General features: G+C 34.6%; 1 protein-coding gene across 1 annotated transcript in view; it reads left to right on the top strand.

The window, feature by feature from the left end:
- The first annotated feature begins 89 nt into the window (after positions 1–89).
- The window catches only part of LOC105210162 (CD81 protein), a 29,169-nt gene continuing 9,352 nt past the window's right edge, over positions 90–19,906 (top strand). Inside the window, exons 1-4 of the mRNA XM_054228366.1 lie at positions 90–639; positions 17,002–17,196; positions 17,680–17,859; positions 18,009–18,224. Coding sequence (XP_054084341.1) covers positions 574–639; positions 17,002–17,196; positions 17,680–17,859; positions 18,009–18,224 — 657 coding nt within the window. The 5' untranslated portion in view covers positions 90–573. The remainder of the gene's footprint in view (positions 640–17,001; positions 17,197–17,679; positions 17,860–18,008; positions 18,225–19,906) is intronic.

Genomic DNA, 19,906 nt, shown 5'->3' with positions numbered 1-19,906 from the left:
TTACTCTTTTCTATAAACTTTAAACATTAGTATCAAAGAAATTTCACTCCTAATCATTTAAAACTATATCAAATTAAAAAATATATATACAAATAGCCTACAAATTGGTAACTCTTGTCGCACTCATAGCAGAGAACACAAATTGTTTTGTGTTCTCTGTCATAGCTTCCGTTCTCTATATGCACTCAAAAAACGCCATTCAGAAATAAATGAGCAAAGTACCAGTGAATGAGTGAGCTTCGTACAAAAACAGAAACAGAAGCGGATAGAGAAGCGGACGTAGCACAACCGATTAAAAACGTTACGGCAGCAGCAAAGGAAAGTGTTTCAAGTACCAAAGATTTTAGTGCAGAAGAAAAAGTGTAGATTTTTCTTAAAGTTTCAAGTGATTAGTTGATGAAAATTTAGAAAATCAGTGCGATACATAACCAAAAAATATGCAAAATATTGCCTACTGAGGCAGTGTGCAGTGGAGAAGTGTGTTAACTCAGTGCTTGTCAAAGTGAAAGATACCTACCAGTGAAAAAGGTCTAAGGAATCAGCAGAGTAAAAGTATAATACAGAAGCGCAAAGATGGGATTGAACGGCTGTTGTTCGTGTGTAAAATACTTGATGGTGCTGATAAACATCTTATTTTGGGTATGTACTACGTGGAGATAAATCTATGGAGACAGTAGCACCTGGGTGGGTGGTATTATATATAGTTCGACAATGGGTTGTGCAGTTGACTTACAAACATCCTATTAAATGAGCGAAAATATGTAGTTATGTGTGCGTTGTACAAATGTATGTGTGTGTGTATCTATAGGATTCGCGTAATGCTCTTCGAATGATTCGAAAATCGTTTTACAGAGATCCTAGTCAGCGAAGAGAGTATTAGACCGTTTTCACACGGGCAATTTTTGTCGCGGCAATTCTTAGTTTTATAGACCGTTTTCACACGGGCAATTTTTGTCGCGGCAATTCTTAGTTTTATAGGAGAGGGGGCGACCAAGGGAAGCTAGAGAGAGAGAAATTCTCTTCTCTTCGTCGCCCCCTCTCCTATAAAACTAAGAATTGCCGCGACAAAAATTGCCCGTGTGAAAACGGTCATAGGAGAGGGGGCGACCAAGGGAAGCGAGAGAGACAGAAATTCTACTCTCTTCGTCGCCCCTCTCCTATAAAACTAAGAATTGCCGCGACAAAAATTGCCCGTGTGAAAGAGCCCTTACAGAACCTGAATATAGCATATGCACATATTTGTATGCATGTTTGTATATATGTAAAAGCATTCATAAATTCTACTATCTGCCGCTAATCCTCATAAATGCCATTGTCCCCTTTCGCTTATGTCAAACTGTTAATACATAAATATTTCGAATTTTGTGCCTTTTCATTCAGGGCGTCATTTCTTTTGCAAGTTTGCCGAAATTTTTGGTGACAGGCACCATTATATGGTTATATACACCTTTTTTGTATTACGAAAAGACATTCTTTCATATTTTTATCACCAATTCGCCAGCTTTTTCCTTTTGCTTTCAAATTAGCATGCGTAACTATTTAGCAGTTAACACAATTGCCCTCCTTTGCAATCATATTACTCGTAATTTCATTTTTGCTGTGGCATTTCCATCAGCCTTCAGGTATTAAAGGCACCGTATGCTTTGGTTCGTCCTAAATTGAGTCTGCATTGCAATCACTGCATGCAGCACGCATAAGTGTACACACGTGCAGATCTACATACACACATACATATATACGTTAGTCTACATATTTACATATGCAGCGGCGGCTTACAGTGTGAGAGCCTGCACAAAGTGTCATTGCTTCCGTTGCATTGCGGCTTGCGTATATACATTGCCATTTTATATGTATGCAGCATGTACTCACAATTGTTGTTGTTGTTGTGTTTTCCAATTGTGGACAAACTGAAAGATACTTGTTTCTTGATAGTACTACAAGTGCGCGTTTGCTCCCCCGCACTGCAACCGGAGTTGTGATTGTCGTTGACGTTGCGGTTGTTTGCCACACCAGCCGCAAAGAATGGCATCGTGGTATATGCGTCTGTGTACAGATATACATACATATATATATGCATGTACATACTTATGTATGAAGAGTATTGTATTTTCTTTCTTATGCTTCTTCTCAATATTTTGTTGCGTTTTATTGCCTATAAACAGATTTCTTATCTGTTGAGCAACAAATTTTGAGAAGTTAACGCTCAAACGCTGCATTTTTTTATTTTTGTCTGATATTGGTTTCCTAAAAGGCACTGCAAAATGACAATATGTTTAGTGCGAAACTCTTTGTTTTCTAAAAGTTTATGGTAGGTATGTATTCGCTACATATTTCTACTCTACTCTCTCATTTGTTTAGCTATCGGTAGCACCACGAGCGCATACAACCAAAATAAAGACAATGTATTTTATACGGAAACCACCATACAATTAGAAGTGCTATAAATAGGACAGGAAATTAAAATAAAAAAATTCGACTTCAAAGTTCTGGTATATAGGAAGTAGGCGTGGTTGTGAATCGATCTGGCCTATTTTCACAACATATAATTGGGATGCAAGGGAAATATTACAAACCAAGTTTCATTGATATCGGTCGAGTAGGTATGGTTTTTGACCCATAAGTGGTCGGAGCCACACCCACTTAAAATTTTGTATACCAATTTGTGTGAAGCCCTTCTGTACCTTCTTTTTATGAAATTTAAGGTTTCTGGTGTTTTCCCTTACTGAATTAAAGCATTTTTAGTAGTTTTCAACATGACCTTTGTATGGGAGGTGGGCGTGGTTATCATCCGATTTCCTCCAATTTTGGACTGTATAACACCTGAGACAGACATGTAGTACATATTGCAGTATGCTTCAGAAACCATATGTGTATCACCGATTTTCCGAATTTTGTTTGAAAGCAAATGGTGTTCCGTACTACAATAGAGTTCTAGAAGCCATTGAAATTTTGTGGTGTTGTGAAATGTACTACAATGGATTGCATTGAACACACCGAAAGCTTTGACATACAGAAAATAAATTAAATTCAAAATAAATTGAAATCAAAAAACAAAATTTGAAAAAAATGATGTGAAAAATATGTAATAGAAGTAATGTAATATGTAACATGTAATAATTATATTGGACAATAATATTTTAAGATTGCTTGAAGTTATAACTAAGTCAGGAATAATTCTCCTGCCTGTTATTCATAATTATATTTTACTTGAATTTGTTTGTATCAGCTGATGTATGTAAACATAGTACAATACTATATGTGTGTCACTATGTTGGTAAATGGTTTCTTAAGCTTTTATTGTTGTACACAACGTAGTACGGAAACCATATGTCTGGCTTAGGCATAAGGTAGTACCTAAAAGAAACGAACCTAGAAAGTTTGATTGATATAGTTTAAGTAGTTTACCAGATATGTACAAAAAACTTAGTAGGTGGCGGGGCCACGCCCACTTCTCCAAAAAAATTACATCCAAATATGCCCCTTCATAGTGTCATCCTTTGCACCAAATTATTTCCATAGCTTTATGGCTTAGTTATGGCACTTTATGTGTTTTCGGTTTTCGCCATTTTGTGTTCGTGGCAGTTGTCCGATTTTGTCCATATTCGAAAGCAACCTTCCTATGGTACCAAGTTTCATGAAGATATCTTTATTTTTACTCAAGTTACAGCTTGCGCAGACGGACGGACGGACGCACAGACAGACATCCGGATTTGATCTCCACTCTTCAACCTGATCACTTTGGTATATACATATAACCCTATATCCAACTCGTTTGGTTTTGGGTGTTACAAAAAACCGTTATATGAACAAAACTATAATACTCTCTTAGCAACTTTGTTGCGAGAGTATTAAAAGGATGTGTACGTTGCAAGACCGACTTTTTGATGGAAACTAGTACTATTTATACAAGCTTTTCACCAAGCTGTTTATGGCAAATATAATGTACATATGTGCAAAATTGTTTCAGAATGGTATTTAATAGTTGGCGATTGCTTTTTACTTTTGGAAAAACATTAAATAAAGAAGCATTTAGACTCGTTAAAACTAAATAATAATTCTCACAACATTATCAATCAAATATTATCACATAATATCCTTAACCTTCTGGTTAAGTTGCTTCTTTAAGGCTCAGTACTTCTCCAATAAAATACGAACGAAAAAAATGTGCAAAGTTCTAAATTTAATCATTATGAAAAACATAAATATTTGGCATATTTTAGAATTAAAATTATATAGTTTATAGCCTACTATGTTTGCTTAAGTTTTTGAAATAAATGCGAATGGAGTGCCACAATCGAATGAAATGTTAATAAGCCTTAAATATTTGCTCTCGTTCGTACAACTTTTCTTCCGCCGTTTTCCAATAGATGTCCTTATCTTGAACATTTGTGTCAACATTAACCCAACAAAATATTGGTAGAGATCTGTTTGCATCCCAAACTTATTCTCAACTGAAAAATCACTTTTTGTGCCGAATTCTCGACATTTGCGGCAAATTTTGCTTTTCTTTTTTAATTCCAAGAAAAGTGCGACTGAGGCTCATCGAAATTTGTAACCGTTTTTATACAAAAAAAAACTTAAATTTACAAAAAACCAACGGCGGAATCAAAGTTGTAGACCAAATAATTTTTTGGACAAGTACTGTACAACAAGACTTTCCACATATATTTTATCTACTTAGCTACTCATGCTTGCTGTAGCCTTCTCGAGAACAATAGGATGACACTTCCATAAAATCAAATATTTTATTTCAAATCGATGCTGTACGTTCTGATACCAGGATCGTTAGTAGAAGGGTCTACTAAGAAGTTATGGACAACATGTTTGTTGTTATTGTTATACATATTTGTATGCATATTGCCTTCAGCGTGAATAACCTAAGCTTACGACGAATTCGTTTTGCGCCTTTGACGAACCCCGTTGGAAATTCATCAATAAATTTATAGGTCCTTGAAATTTGGACATACTCGAATGTACATATGTACATAGTTTACATACAGTTGCGAGTAAATATTTGTTAGCATAGCTAATATATTTTTTTAGCACAAATAATGAATAATATTTCTAAACTTACAGACACGCACAAATCCCGCTGTTAATCGCATGAAAATTTCATAATAATTCCATTGTAAATCTGCTCAGCATACCACTTATGTCGACATAATACTCTTTACTGTATACGAAAACTTTTAAAATGCCAGACTAGACTATATTTATTGATTTGTATGCTTGAGTTCCGGCTGCCATTTAACCGCAATTCGTAAAGCCAAATGTCGGTCATTGGTGGTAATATTCGAAGGCATAAAATCAAAAACTTTGCCGCGTGCCTGTAATTATTTTCCTTTAAACAATTGACTGCACGCATTTCGTAAACAAAAAAACTCTCTTAATATAAACATATGTGTCTACATACAGACATACATACATATATCCACATCTGCATAGTACATGGTGTAATAATAAACAAATACTGCAATCTGATGAGCGGTCATCAGTATGCAGTGTTTGACTCCAGGGCAGCAATCAATTGTAACACATCTCACTGATATGCGCTAGTTTTGTTTACATGCGTACAGTGGCGCGGAAAATATGAGCATTATTAATTAATCGAAAAAATAATATATGATTGTATTGATATGCAGGCAAAATTATTAGATAAAAGTAGTAAACAGCTGAGTTGATATTTTTATTGTATTTGTTGTAAAATATATATGTTGTATATTATAAATGTTTGCTGTAAAGTTATAGCACTCTAGAGTTAAACACAAATTGCATTTTGTATTTATCAATCTTATCTCCTGAATCTATTTCATCTGCTATTTAATATATAATAATTAAAAATTAAAATTAAAACAGGTGGCAACATTCCGAAAAAATGTTTGTAGCTTTACGCTTTCATGAATTTCCGTAATTTCTAATGTTTCCTTGTTTGTCACGAAGTTTGTAACACCCAGAAGGAAGCCCTATAAAGTATATATATACATAAATGATGAGTATGTTGAACTGAGTCGATTAAGCCATATCCGTCTGTCTGTCTGTATATATACGAACTAGTCCTTCAGTTTTTAAGATATCGTATTGAAATTTTGCAGATGTTATTTTCTCTTCAAGAAGCTGCTCATTTGTCGGAATTGCCGATATCGGACCAATATATCATATAGCTGCCATACAAACTGAATGATCGGAATCAAGGGCTTGTATGGTAAACTTCCGCATTTTACTACATATCTTCACGAAATTTTTTTGTGAGTTATTGCTCATAGAAATAATTTAATCTCCGAAAAAATTGTTCAGATCGGTTCACTATAGCATATAGCTGCCATACAAACTGAATGTTCGGAATCAAGGGCTTGTATGGTAAACTTCCGCATTTTACTACATATCTTCACGAAATTTTTTTGTGAGTTATTGTTCATAGAAATAATTTAATCTCCGAAAAAATTGTTCAGATCGGTTCACTATTGCATATAGCTGCCATACAAACCGAACGATCGGAATCAAGGGCTTGTATGGAAAACTTCCGCATTTGATGTGGTATCTTCACGAAATTTGACATGGATTATTGCTTAAGGTAATAATATAATCTTCGAAGAAATTGTTTAGATCGGTTAACTATATAACCTTAATGTTTCTAGAAAACAACCCGGCTGAAAGGAATTAGTAAAATGTTTTCTTTTTTTTACTTACTTTTTCTTACGTCTTTAGATTTGCTTAAACACATAGTTACTAAAAGAAATGCACCCGTGATGGGTATATTAGCTTCGGTACAGCCGAAGTTAACGTTTTTTCTTGTTTTAACTTAAAATCACAAACATATGGCAACCTTCTAAGTGTTTTTTTTTTTTGTTTTTAACCATCATAGAATTCTTATTATTCATTGAATAAATGAAAAATTTAATTTTCATATATAAAAAACAATTTGTAATTCTTTTAAATTATCGTACAACATAGTGCATTAATTTTGCACAGTACTGTATATTTCGTAAATGTAAGCTTCAAAGCATACATATGTACATATTTGGTTGTATTCAGTATTCAGTTGGTGGCAAGTTGCCGCACACGTTCAGCCTTAAGCAACTGGAAAGTATTGCGCTGGGTAGTTGGTGGAGCCACCTATGCGGCATGCCGCAAACAATACAAATGTAATCTGCCCAAAACATACAAAACCGCACTTAAGCAAACAATTGTGTGAGTTTGCTTTTTGTTGCATACGTACATACTCTTACATACATACATATGTATATTCTCAGGCGTAGACACATTTGATAATTGCCAACGTTTCGCTGGGCATCCCAGCAGCAACACTGCGGTCATTTGTTACTGTCGGTAGCCATTTCAAGTGCCAGTCAACCGACAGTGATGGCAACTGACCACTGTCGCTGGCTGTAACACATACATACATACATATTTGTACATGTATACAGATGAAAACAATTGTTTGTATGTTTGTTTGTATTTAAATGATTATATTCAGTTGTTTTTTTTATTATGTCACTCTTTTAAGCCCCTGAGCATATGTGCTGCTTTCCTCCCTTTGACTTACCGCGCCCAATTTCACACATCATCACACACCTAGCCACACACACTCAATTATAAAAATTACTTTTGTAACTGTGTGTGTGAGTGTGGGCGCATCTCTCATTTAGTCATACGAATAATTACACATTTTCATGCATTTAAACATATAATACATACATACAGGCATATGAAATCATTTATATGAATTTTCCAATTTTATTTTCTTATTTCATTCTAATAGTCGTGCTGCTAGATTCCTGCCCATTCAATTTCAATCTCCTCACAAGTGTTCTGTGATGCGCGCGAGTACCTATTATAGGCGAGCATTAGCCATAAATATAGATACATATATGTAGATATTTATTAGTCAAAATCTATTTTTGTGTATCAATACAATATGGATGCTTTGTTTCTCCCCTGGTCTGTATGTATGTATAAGCACGTTCATCTCATACATCTGTGGATTTGTCTGTATGTCTTGTTGCTATTATTATTGCATTAGTTGTGTATTCATATCGCATCATAGCGTTTAAAGGAGACCTCCTACTTATAGAGTATGTATATGTACTATGTCGCGTATTTGCCAATATTTTTGTTGTTGCGGCACGAATTTGTTTTCCATACATATATACATACATACTCGTATGTAGTTCCGTTTGAGTTTTTCACGGAAATTTTGCTAAAATTTGTGTACAGCGACAAAGCTACAATGTCCAACTTATAATAAGTTAACAGAGGAAGCATTTATTTATAAATAATATTAGCAATAGCAACAACAACAAGTGTCAAGCATAACAAAATACACACTAATGCAAAGAACTAAACGCCCAGCTGTTGGCAAAATGTATTAGATAATTATGTTTTCATTTTTAATATATATATATACATATGTATGTTTAAAAATAAACCCCCAATGTCATTAGCATATAAACAAACATTTGATTATGTCAGCGGTTCTTAAATGTTTTCGTTTACACAGTGATTGATGGTGTTTCATGATAATTGATTGTAATGAATATCTTTAAAAAGTGTTCAAATTAAATATAAATATGGATATATATTTATAAAGATAATATTTAAAATTAAAGAATGATGTAAAAACATAGAAATAATATAAAAAAAATTGATTTCAAATAAAATTATAAAATAAATTTAAATTGAATTTCAAGTAAATAAAAAACAAGTAAGGAAAGGCTAAGTTCGGGTGCGACCGAACATTTTATACTCTCGCAATTTATTGATGTAATTTTATTAAGATAACACACAATTTGACCCATATATTCGACTTAAAGTCCAATAGAATTACGAAAATCTTCATATATAGTATATGAGGGCTGATGTAATTCCTAATCCGATTTCACTAATTTTCCCCACCAAGCTACACTATACACAAGACTATATGCTCACTTAATTTTGCTAAGATATCTCACATATTAACCGATATATGCGAAATAAATCCCACCGTATTTTTGAAAATTCTATAATTAGGTATATTTGAGCTAGTGGGAGTTGTGACCTGATTTTAACCATTTCTGATACAGAGACACACTATTAGAAGAAAAAGATTTCCTCTGAATTAAATTAAAATATCTGAAAGATTTGCCGATATTTTCGGTGAAAAATTACCCTTAGGCACTGAGTTCTTCATGTAGATATCCGAGGCCTTGAAAAGTTATAGTCCGATTTCGAAAAATTTTCCATAAGTGAAGCCACAGATTTGTGTAAAGTTTTATTCCGCTATCTTCATCGGTTCTTTATGTATATATTATAAAGTGAACGAATCAGATGGAATTCAGAATTGAGTTATATGGGAAGTTGGCGTGCTTGTGAACCGATTTCGCCCATTTCCGCCATCCGTGTTGTCAGGGTGTCAAGAAAATATTATATACCGAGTTTCATTGAAATTTGTCGAGTAGTTCCTGAGATATGGTCCCATAAGTGTGTAAGCGATGCCACGCCCATTTTCCATTCTGTAAAAAAATCTGAGTGCAGCTTCTTTCTGGTATTTATTCTGTAAAATTTAGTGTTTCTGACGTGTTTCGTTAGTGAATCACTTTCAATAATTTTCAAGCTAACCTTTGTATGGGTGGTGAGCGTGGTTATTATTCGATTTCATTCATTTTTGGACTGTATTAAGAAGTGGCTAAACGAAACGACTGTATAAAGTTTGGTTTATATAGCTTTATTGGTTTGCGAGTTTGTATAAAAAACCAATTTCCCCAAAAAAAATGACATAAATATGCCCCTTCACAGTGCGATCCTTCATACCAAATTTTATTTCCATAGCTTTATTTATGGCTTTATGTGTTTTCGGTTTTCGCCATTTTGTGGGCGTGGCAGTGGTCCATTTTCGAAAGCAGCCTTCCAAGAAACAAGTGTGCCAAGTTTCATCAAGCTATCTTAATTTTTACTCAAGTTACAGCTTGCACAGACGGACGGACGGATTTTGACTCGCCTCGTCGTCCTGGTCATTTTGATATATATATATCTATATCTAAATCGTTTAGTTTTATGACTTACAAACAACCGTTATGTGAACCAAACTATAATACTCTCTTAGCAACTTTTGATGCGAGAGTATAAAAACTGAAAACTAAAACTTTTTTTTAAATAAAATAATAAAATAAATTTCTTAAATATTTAATATAATAATTAATTAAAGTTTTTTTTACTCAAAACGTTTGCATTCCTCTTTAATTTACATACTTTAATCTCGCCAGGGCGGGTCTTGCAATTCTATGTTGGATTTTATGCTAATCATATTTACTGTCTAATTAACTAAATAAACAGTGGCAAACATATATATGTTACTATGTGCATATATCCTTTTAAGAATGCCCGCCTCACTCATCGACTTTTCCGACATTTTATTTATTTTGAGAACGTACCAAGTATCTTCAGCTACACATACACATATTATATAAATATAATATATAAATTAAACATACATTATATATCTACAAATAAACATATAATATTACATATTTATATGTTGATATACTTTTCGCAATACACGTAACTGCCATTAACAATTTTGAACGTAACTAGGTCATTGCAGTCAAAAGGGCTTTGCACGCTCTCACTTGCACTCTCGCATGTATCATGTTGCGCTCTATTCACGCTCTTACTCATGTCAGAGTATTTCTCTATACTGCTACTGTGTGCTCTTCACCGTTATACATGTCTGCACAAAAGGATATTCGAAACAAAAACGACAAAAAAATGGGTGGGCGTTTTGACCCACTGTCGTTTTTCGCATACTTTTTTTAGTTGTGCCTACAAATACTCATACACCCATAGACAGACAATTTGGCGTAGTGACACTTGTTTATACTAGGTCCTGCCCGTCCGTATCCTGCTACTGTGATTACATTTAGCACATCGTCGGTCGCATGTTGTCGTTCTACTTTATGCACACAAAACGATTTGCTATATTATTACAAAAATATACATATGTATACACATATATATATATATATACCATAAATAGATGTCTATATAATTGCATGTGATTGTATTCCCTGTAGCACGAGCACGTCCCCTATCCCTGGTTTCGCATTCATTTGCTATAATTAGAGTTGTCCTTCATTTTGTTGCTTGTGTTTAGGGAAATCTTTACAGTTATTTAACGTTTACTGTTGCAGTTTTGAACTTATAATGGATTAAGTATCTTTATTCAAATAAGTCAACAGAATTTCATCAAACGTTCCTTTCCAGTAATGTGTTCATTAGTATTGTTTTTACCACCAGGGTTCGGTAGCCAACTTAATAATTCAGATTCCATTTTTGAATGAGGCAAGTCACTAGCAAGACCGCCTCAATTCAAAAGGCAAGTTCTAGAGTTCTAACAGTAACTCTCTTCAATCCTAAGAGTTCGTTTACAATCAAAGGAAAAGTATATATCAGAGAGATGGAGTAACGCCAAAGTCAATTAATATACGCTTTCCCTGGGAAAATTTCTCGAAACAGCTTTAGTTTCTATAAGTGGAAAGTATTTCGTCCTTTTGAGAATGCGGTTTTCTGAAAGACTGAAGGATTTAGTCTTTAGTTCCGATAGTAGTTTCAAGAAAGCGTTTGCCCATGTTCAAAATCTCTCAATAGAACCTACTTATCGTTTACTATTCGTTGTGAAACAACAATCTCTATGATCTAGACCAAATTAAATCCTGTGTTGTATAAGAACGAGCTTAGTTTTTTCACCATGTCTGCACAAATGTTGGTGACAACTGCTTGAAATTAATCATAGGCTGTGGTTGTAAATTGGGGCCACCACCAACCTTTTTCAACCACACAAACTATGATTTATTCTCAAGATTCAACGTCCTGTTATCAGCTTCTTACCCACATCGCGGCAATTATCATCATCTTCTTTTGCCTTCGTCCATATTTGCTTCCATCTTTCACCTCTTCAATAGCCTAACTGACCGAGCAGAGTTTTGCAATCGTGCATTTACTACTTTTATCGCGTGAACTACAAGTTTTCCTCACTACCGCGCAGTGCCGCAACGTCTCGTGGCCTATAAAAATATGAAAAGTCAATTTGTGATTTTTCAGCTAGGCTAAGCGCCTAAAAGTATGTCACATGTATTTATATGTGTGTTATATGAATGTGTATATATTATTGTCATTGTTACAGCGGTTCTCTTTATGGTTTGGCGTTAATTTTTTTGTTTGCAAACTTTCAATTTGATTTTGCTGTGCCACTTTCAAATTTTACTAACAAACTGAACTGATGAACATTGGAAAGTATACTGTCAAGTTGTGTCTATTAACAATTACTACAATGGCGCCTTAAAATATGTTAGGGTTCATTTGGATGAGTTTTAGTGGGTGGAAACAATAGCGTGGAATTTAATTTATGATATCAAAAAGAAAATGTGGCAACTCAGTTCGTTTGGTTGCCATTATTGAATCCATCAGCTGGGTTAAAGCGTTCTTTCATACATCTCAGATCATGACAAAATATTTTTCCTGCAAGGAATTATTTAACAATTGCATATTGATGGTATCTATAAAATACGGTATATACTCGTATGTTCATAGTAATCTATTTTTCACACTAATTAAGTCCTCTTGAACTAATCAGACCATTTAATAACCAATTGAATATATACTTCATATATAATTAATACGCTTATCTACAACCAATAGCTGCCTAAAATATATGACAGATAAGAAATGATAAATAATACAATCAATATTCATATGTATAAAATATACAGAAAGTCCTATAACCAATTACGCGAATATGTACTTAAACACTTACAAGCGAAAAGCTTTGACAGCCTGTATCTGTCCATTAGAATTTTCGGTAATCTATTGATATCTAATTTATTTCATCACTGTCTATAAATACATTGTGGGGGTGAATAAAAAACTAACAGCTGAATATGAGGAAAAGCATTACGAGATGTTAATTTGGGCTATACGTCGATGAAGCATTTGCATTGAACAGCTCCAACAGCTGTACAGAGTTCAGATTACAATCGAAGATATGGTACCTTGAGTGATTGACATTTCTATTCGTATTAGCTTTAGTAAATTGTGTTCAATTTTTGGTTCCGGTTTGGTTATCTTAAATTCTCTTTCACCTGTTAATAGTTAAATTTTGTAAAATATATTCATAAGATAATGAATATATCACAAAAGAATTATTCGAGAGTCACTATTAAGTTTTTTTCTAAAACAATCATTTAGAATAGGAAACTTAAAGCTTCTATAAAAGCGAGATAAATTATAAATCGAGAAACTACTAAGAATGAATTGTTATCACCATTGTTCGATTTAAGCTATTTTATACCCACATGTTCTTGAAGCAATACGATTTTCTCCTATCACCATTTCAAGTTGAAACTCATTTATTCAATGATTTATCTTCTGGGCATCTCAAAGTATATACATACGTACATATAACAGTTAGCAATTGATTATTGCAAAAGAGACATAAAATCACACAACTGACAAATTGTTTGTATTAATCTAATTTATTGCCGAATGACTAATTTTTCATCTCACACCATAAACAAAATACGAATACTGTACTCTGCAGCTGTTGAAACGTTCAAAATATATTCAATATTCAAAATACAAATATACATTATATACTAAATTATACGGCTTGAAATATTTATTTTATAATTTTAAAAATTATGAAGCTAATATTTTATATGTAAATTCTTACTAAATCGTAAATTTTTGGTTATTTTGAATTTATTTAACTTTTAAAAAGCATATTATTTCAAAATATTTATGTTTGTTAGAATTATTTTAACATTTTGTATAGCTTTATAATTAGTAAATACGTTATTAAGGGGCACACCTAGTGTGAAATTTCAAAAAAATCAAATCGAAAATCACATTTCGATAGATTACACCTTTAAAAATAACATTAAAATTTCAAATCGATATCTCAAATAGTTTTTGAGTTATTGCAATTTAATGAGCAGCCTCTCGGTAACAGTGAAAACGATCATTTTATCGTTTTTCTCGAAACAGCATTTTCCGAATTTGCTGCAGTGATTACTCAAAAACAAATGATCCGATCACTATCAAATTTTTTTTTTACATGCTCTATATATAGTTCTCCGTACAATGACCTATCGATTTTTGATCTGATCAAAAAATCGAATTTTGGCAGCCCAAAAACGACCAAAATTTTGAGTAAAATTCGACTATTTTTTTAAAACGCCATATTGTCAATTTTTGATTTTTTTTATCGTAGGTCATTGTACAGGCAATATTATCTAGTTCAAAGAGAATTTTTTTTTTTTTACATTTCATCCACGGAGAAGGCCGGAATCACTGCAGCAGTGAAGGACCTTTTTTTCGCAACGTTGAAGAAGATGAAGATTGACTATAACTTAAAAAATATTTAATTTTTTTCTTCAAAAATTTCACTGTATTTTAATTTTAAATAATTATAAAGTTTAAAAATTATAATTAAGTAGATATGTACTCGCACTATCTAAAAAATATAAACTATAAATGTTTAAATACACATTAGGATAGTCCTTAAATGTAGTAAGAAAATTTTACAAGAGACTTCATAAGTTTCGAGGACGTGAAATTGAGAAACAATAATTTTTAAAAACAATCCTAATGTATATAGATGTAAAGATCTACATACATACATACATATATTATATATATATATATATATATATACATATATATATACATACATATATTATTATATATATGTATATATTTGAGCGCGTATGCCAACTATTTCACGCTGTTGACGCACAATAGCGCCATCAAATAATAGAGCAAAACATTTAACGATCTCCATATGGACGATTCTAATTTAGCAATACAAACAAATATATTTATATACATACATATGTATAGATTCTGTTGATATGAATATAGATATCCGGGAAAGAGTTATGGCTTTTAAACAATTAAACAAATTATTGATCAGAAATGGTGGAATACATATATACATAATTATACATACATATAAACATATGTACATGTGTGTATATATAGTGTTAATTTAAAGAATTTAACTAATAAAGTGTTGAAAAGCGACCATACCGAAAGTAATAAATGTAGTTTTGGATCGAATTAATTTGTTCGATCTTTTAAAAACTTTATACCATTGTTTGCATAAAATTATTACATATAAATACATACAGCTGTGTTCAAAATAATAATAGTATTAAGAAGTCAATATAAATAAAAATAATAGTATTTTTAAAAAAAGTATCTGAAACATAGACAAATCTAAAAATTATGTATAGATACAAAGAAATGGGGTTCAGTATTTGGTCGAAAAGTCCCTATTATACGAGGGCTGCTATATATATTTCTGGCCTAATAATGAAAATAGGAATATATTTATCAACGAAAATGGTTTTATTGTTTTTCAAAATATTCTCCATCAAGATTTATACTCTTTTGCATGCGCTCAAACCAATTTTCGAAGCACTTTTTTTGAGCCTTTTTTTGAGCGATTGTCAAATTGTGCGGGATCCAACGAGAACAAACCTTTTTTACGGCCAGGTGTTCATGCAATATCGAATGTATGCTGGTGGAAAAAATGCATAGGCATGCCTCTATCTGAAGGTATGTTACATGACGGTCTTGCATTATCAGTTCACGTACGGCATCGATGTTTTCTGGCACAACGGCTGTTTTTGGACGACCTTCACGGAATTCGTCTTTGAGCGAGCGTCGGACACGATTGAATTCGTTGTACCAGTTTTTCACAGTGCTATAGGATGGTGCTTCATAGCCATACAAAGATTTTAGTTCATCGATGCACTCTTGTCGCGATAATCCACGTTGAAAGTTGTGAAAAATGATCGCACGAAAATGTTCACGAGTTGTAAATAAAACAATTCACTATTAAATGACAAAACGTTCTGAGTGATGTTATACTAAAAAATGTCAAACTTTCCAATGGAAATGTCAGATTGCACCTGGCAACACTTAGTGTCGCCTAGGCCAGAAATATATATAACAGCCCTCGTATAAAACTGCCTTACAGGGACGCGGCATAGAGTTGAGAGGCCTTCATAACAGATTTTAGGTATTTCTTCCCGAGAATCCTTCACTATCAACCAAAGTTCGCGATTATTGCCATGGTTTAGCTTTTCTGAATGTTATCTATGGAATTGAGGTCGGACCATTGCGCAGGCCAGGGCATGATCTTAATCCCTATGATACGAAACCACTTCTTGGCTAGCCGACTTGCATGTTTCGGGTCATTATCTTGCTGGAAGACCTATTTCAGAGGTATTTCGTATTTATTCAGTATAAGGTTACATGGTGCTATTCAAAATATCAACGTAGACTTATTGATCCATGACAGTGTAGATATGATATATGGGTCTAGCACCATCAAAATAAAAGACAAGCCCAAACTAACATTTTGATTCTAAATGTTTTACCGTTATCGTAGTGTGTCTAGTAGAACACTTCAATTTCATCTGTCCACAATATATTTCAGTGAGAAGACTCTAACACAAGCACTATTATTATTTTGAACACAACTGTTAACTGTTTGAACACATCTGTTAACTTTTAACGAAACAACTTATTTGACTGTAGTAGAATTCCTTCGCATACATTTTTAAATGAACCACTATAGACAAATTCAACATTTTTAATTGATTTTAAAAACAGTATTCCTTCAATAAAAAAATTTGCATTGTTAATTGTTTGTTTAATTGCATACGAATAATAACATCTCAAGCTTGAGATCATAAAAATACTAAATCGAGATACGTTGTTTTAGCAAATATCCACAACTATGTTTGTATGTGTAGTCCTCTAACGGCTATTTACGACAACTTAAAATACTACATTGTTGTTTTTATACATTTCCACTCACTTAAATGCTCATTAATCTTCGTTTTATTTGTATAAAGATATTTCTTTTTTTTTTGCGAAAATTATTCGCGCTATAAATATTTCAGCTATTTTCTTTTTTTTTTTTTGCTATTACTAATCTGTTGCTTGTTTCCATGTTTGCAGATTATTGGCCTAATCATTGTGGTCGCCTCGGTGTGGATGCTCACCGATCCCACGTTTGTGCTGTCGATGACCCAATCCTATAATCACTACTACATCGCGTTGTATGTCTTCCTTGGCATTGGTGTGCTCATCACATTGGGCGGTTTCTTCGGCTGTTGCGGCGTCGTTAAGGAATCACAATGTCTGCTTATATCGGTGAGTGGCACAACATGCTTTATATACATATGTATATATATGTGTGTGTGTTCTAAAGAAAGTGTTACATGCTAATTTTAATGAAATATGTCATGCGACAACCTCTAAAAGTTTGCGACGCTGTGAATTTCATTTAAATCAAACGCCAACGCAACGCGGCAACTACTTAGTACAGGCAGTGGCGGCGATTGGCGCACGCATTTAGCCACCCACTGCGCTGTTTACTGTGAGTACTGTGAGCGCCGTGGAGGCTTAAGTATCTACGCGCATCGATAAAAATGCACAACACACACACATACACAAATACGCCATGTACATATACGTTCGGAGCGGCGACTCGCGCGAATTCTTAGCAGCTGTAAACTTTTGGCGGCATGTTGCATACGTGTTTTATTATTATTGTTGTTGTTGTTGCTTTCATTTAATAGTATCATCTTTTATGATCATGCACACGATTTATGACTTACAACATCTACTTTGTAGTTCTTCTGCGTAATTCTGGTGGTGATGGTGGCACAGATTGCCGCCGGCGCATGGGCATTCCACAACAAAGACAAACTCGATGACATTGTACGCGCGTCGGTGAAGTATTCGGTGCAGGAGGAATACGGCCAATCAAGCATGAGTTCGCGTACGGTCACTTTTGATACCATACAAAAGAATGTAAGTGTGTGACGCGAGTGGCAGCTGTTTATTTACATATTGGCGCCCGCTTTTGTAAACACCATCTATCAAGTTGATACTCAAATTTCTTAATATTTAATATACGAGTACATGTTGTTTTTTTATGGTTGCTTTCCGCTTCGTTACAGTTGAAATGTTGCGGCGCTGATGGACCGGCCGATTGGGCAACGAGCCGTTTCAACAATGTCGATCGCACAAATATCGTCGATATTGCCATATCATCGATGAATGTGTTCTACAATATACCCGAATCGTGTTGCAAAGACGAATTGAAGGAGAATGTGTGTGAAATGTCGAGGAAATTAAAATTCGGTGGTTCGCTAAATCAAGCAATATATCAACAGGTAGGTTGTTTATACATTTAGTGTTGCGAAATGTCGCTGGAGGAAGCAAAGGATACATGTACCAAATTTAGCAACGAAAAAATTTAAACAAAAATAAACTCCATAGCAGAGTTTTTTAGTTTGGACATCAGATTAGAGTTATTCGGCCGGGTATAGTTGAAGTCTACCAAGTATCCATTCCGAGTTTTACCTCACGACAGCAGATCATAGACCGTCAAGCAGACCGCTTGACGCAGTTCTTTTGAAAAACACTTCAGTAATCTTCAGTCGTCTCTGCATTGCGCACGACAGTGCCAGTTAGGGATTTCAAGATTTGTCAGGGTTGATCCTTCAACCTGAGTTTAGGTCGTCCTTTTCTTCGTCGGCCGCCAGTGTGTACCATGTCAGTGTTTTTCGTGATATCACCTGTTGGCACGAGTGATCCTTCGATTGATTTCGTTACCCGAGTTAGTTTCGTCTAACGTTGAAACTCAGATTATTGAAACAGCGGTCGCTCATAATATCAAGTAAAAATATATGTGACTCCAACTAAGAAATTAGTTTAAATACCACCAACTGACTGGAGGGAATACTTCTACGACCTGCTGAATGGCAGTGAAAGTACAACACCAGGAGATGGCGAACCCAATTCCCCAATCGATGACGATGGAATAGATATTCCATTAACTGACCATGAAGAAATTCGAATAGCAATTACCCGCCTGAAGAACAACAAAGCGGCAGGGGCCGATAGATTACCGGCTGAGCTATTCAAATACGGCGGCGAAGAACTGGTAAGGTGCATGCATCAGCTTCTTTCCAAAATATGGTCGGAAGAAAGCATGCCCGACGATTGGAATCTCAGTGTGCTCTGGCCAATCCATAAAAAGGGAGATCCCACAAAGTGTGCCAATTACCGTGGGATAAGCCTCCTAAATATCGCCTATAAGGTCCTATCGAGCGTACTGTGTGAAAGACTTAAGCCCACCGTCAACAAACTGATTGGACCTTAACAGTGTTGCTTTTGACCTGGAAAATCAACAACCGACCAGATATTCACCATTCGCCAAATCTTGGAAAAGACCCGTGAAAATAGGATTGTACACACACCACCTTTTTGTCGATTTTAAAGCTGCTTTCGACAGTACGAAAAGGAGCTGCCTTTATGCCGCGATGTCTGAATGTGGTATCCCCGCAAAACTAATACGGCTGTGTAAGTTGACGTTGAGCAACACCAAAAGCTCCGTCATGATTGGGAAGGACCTCTCCGAGCCGTTCGATACCAAACGAGGTTACAGACAAGGTGACTCACTATCGTGCGACTTCTTTAACTTGATGTTGGAAAAAATAATACGAGCTGCAGAGCTAAATAGAGAAGGTACAATCTTCTACAAGAGTGTACAGCTCCTGGCGTACGCCGATGATATTGATATCATCGGAAGCAACAACCGCGCCGTTTGTTCTGCTTTTTCCCGCATGGATAAGGAGGCGAAGCAAATGGGTCTGGAGGTGAATGAGGACAAGACGAAATATCTCCTGTCATCAAGCAAACAGTCAGCGCACTCGCGTCTTGGCTCCCACGTCACTGTTGACAGTCCTAACTTCGAAGTCGTAGATAATTTCGTATACCTAAGGACCAGTATCAACAACACCAACAATGTCAGCCTCGAAATCCAGCGCAGAATCACTCTTGTCAACAGGTG

The sequence above is a fragment of the Zeugodacus cucurbitae genome, chromosome 2, assembly GCF_028554725.1.
Source record: "Zeugodacus cucurbitae isolate PBARC_wt_2022May chromosome 2, idZeuCucr1.2, whole genome shotgun sequence".
Lineage (NCBI taxonomy): Eukaryota > Metazoa > Arthropoda > Insecta > Diptera > Tephritidae > Zeugodacus > Zeugodacus cucurbitae.
Note: the sequence above shows the minus strand (reverse complement) of the source record. Positions and strands in the feature narration are given on the sequence as shown.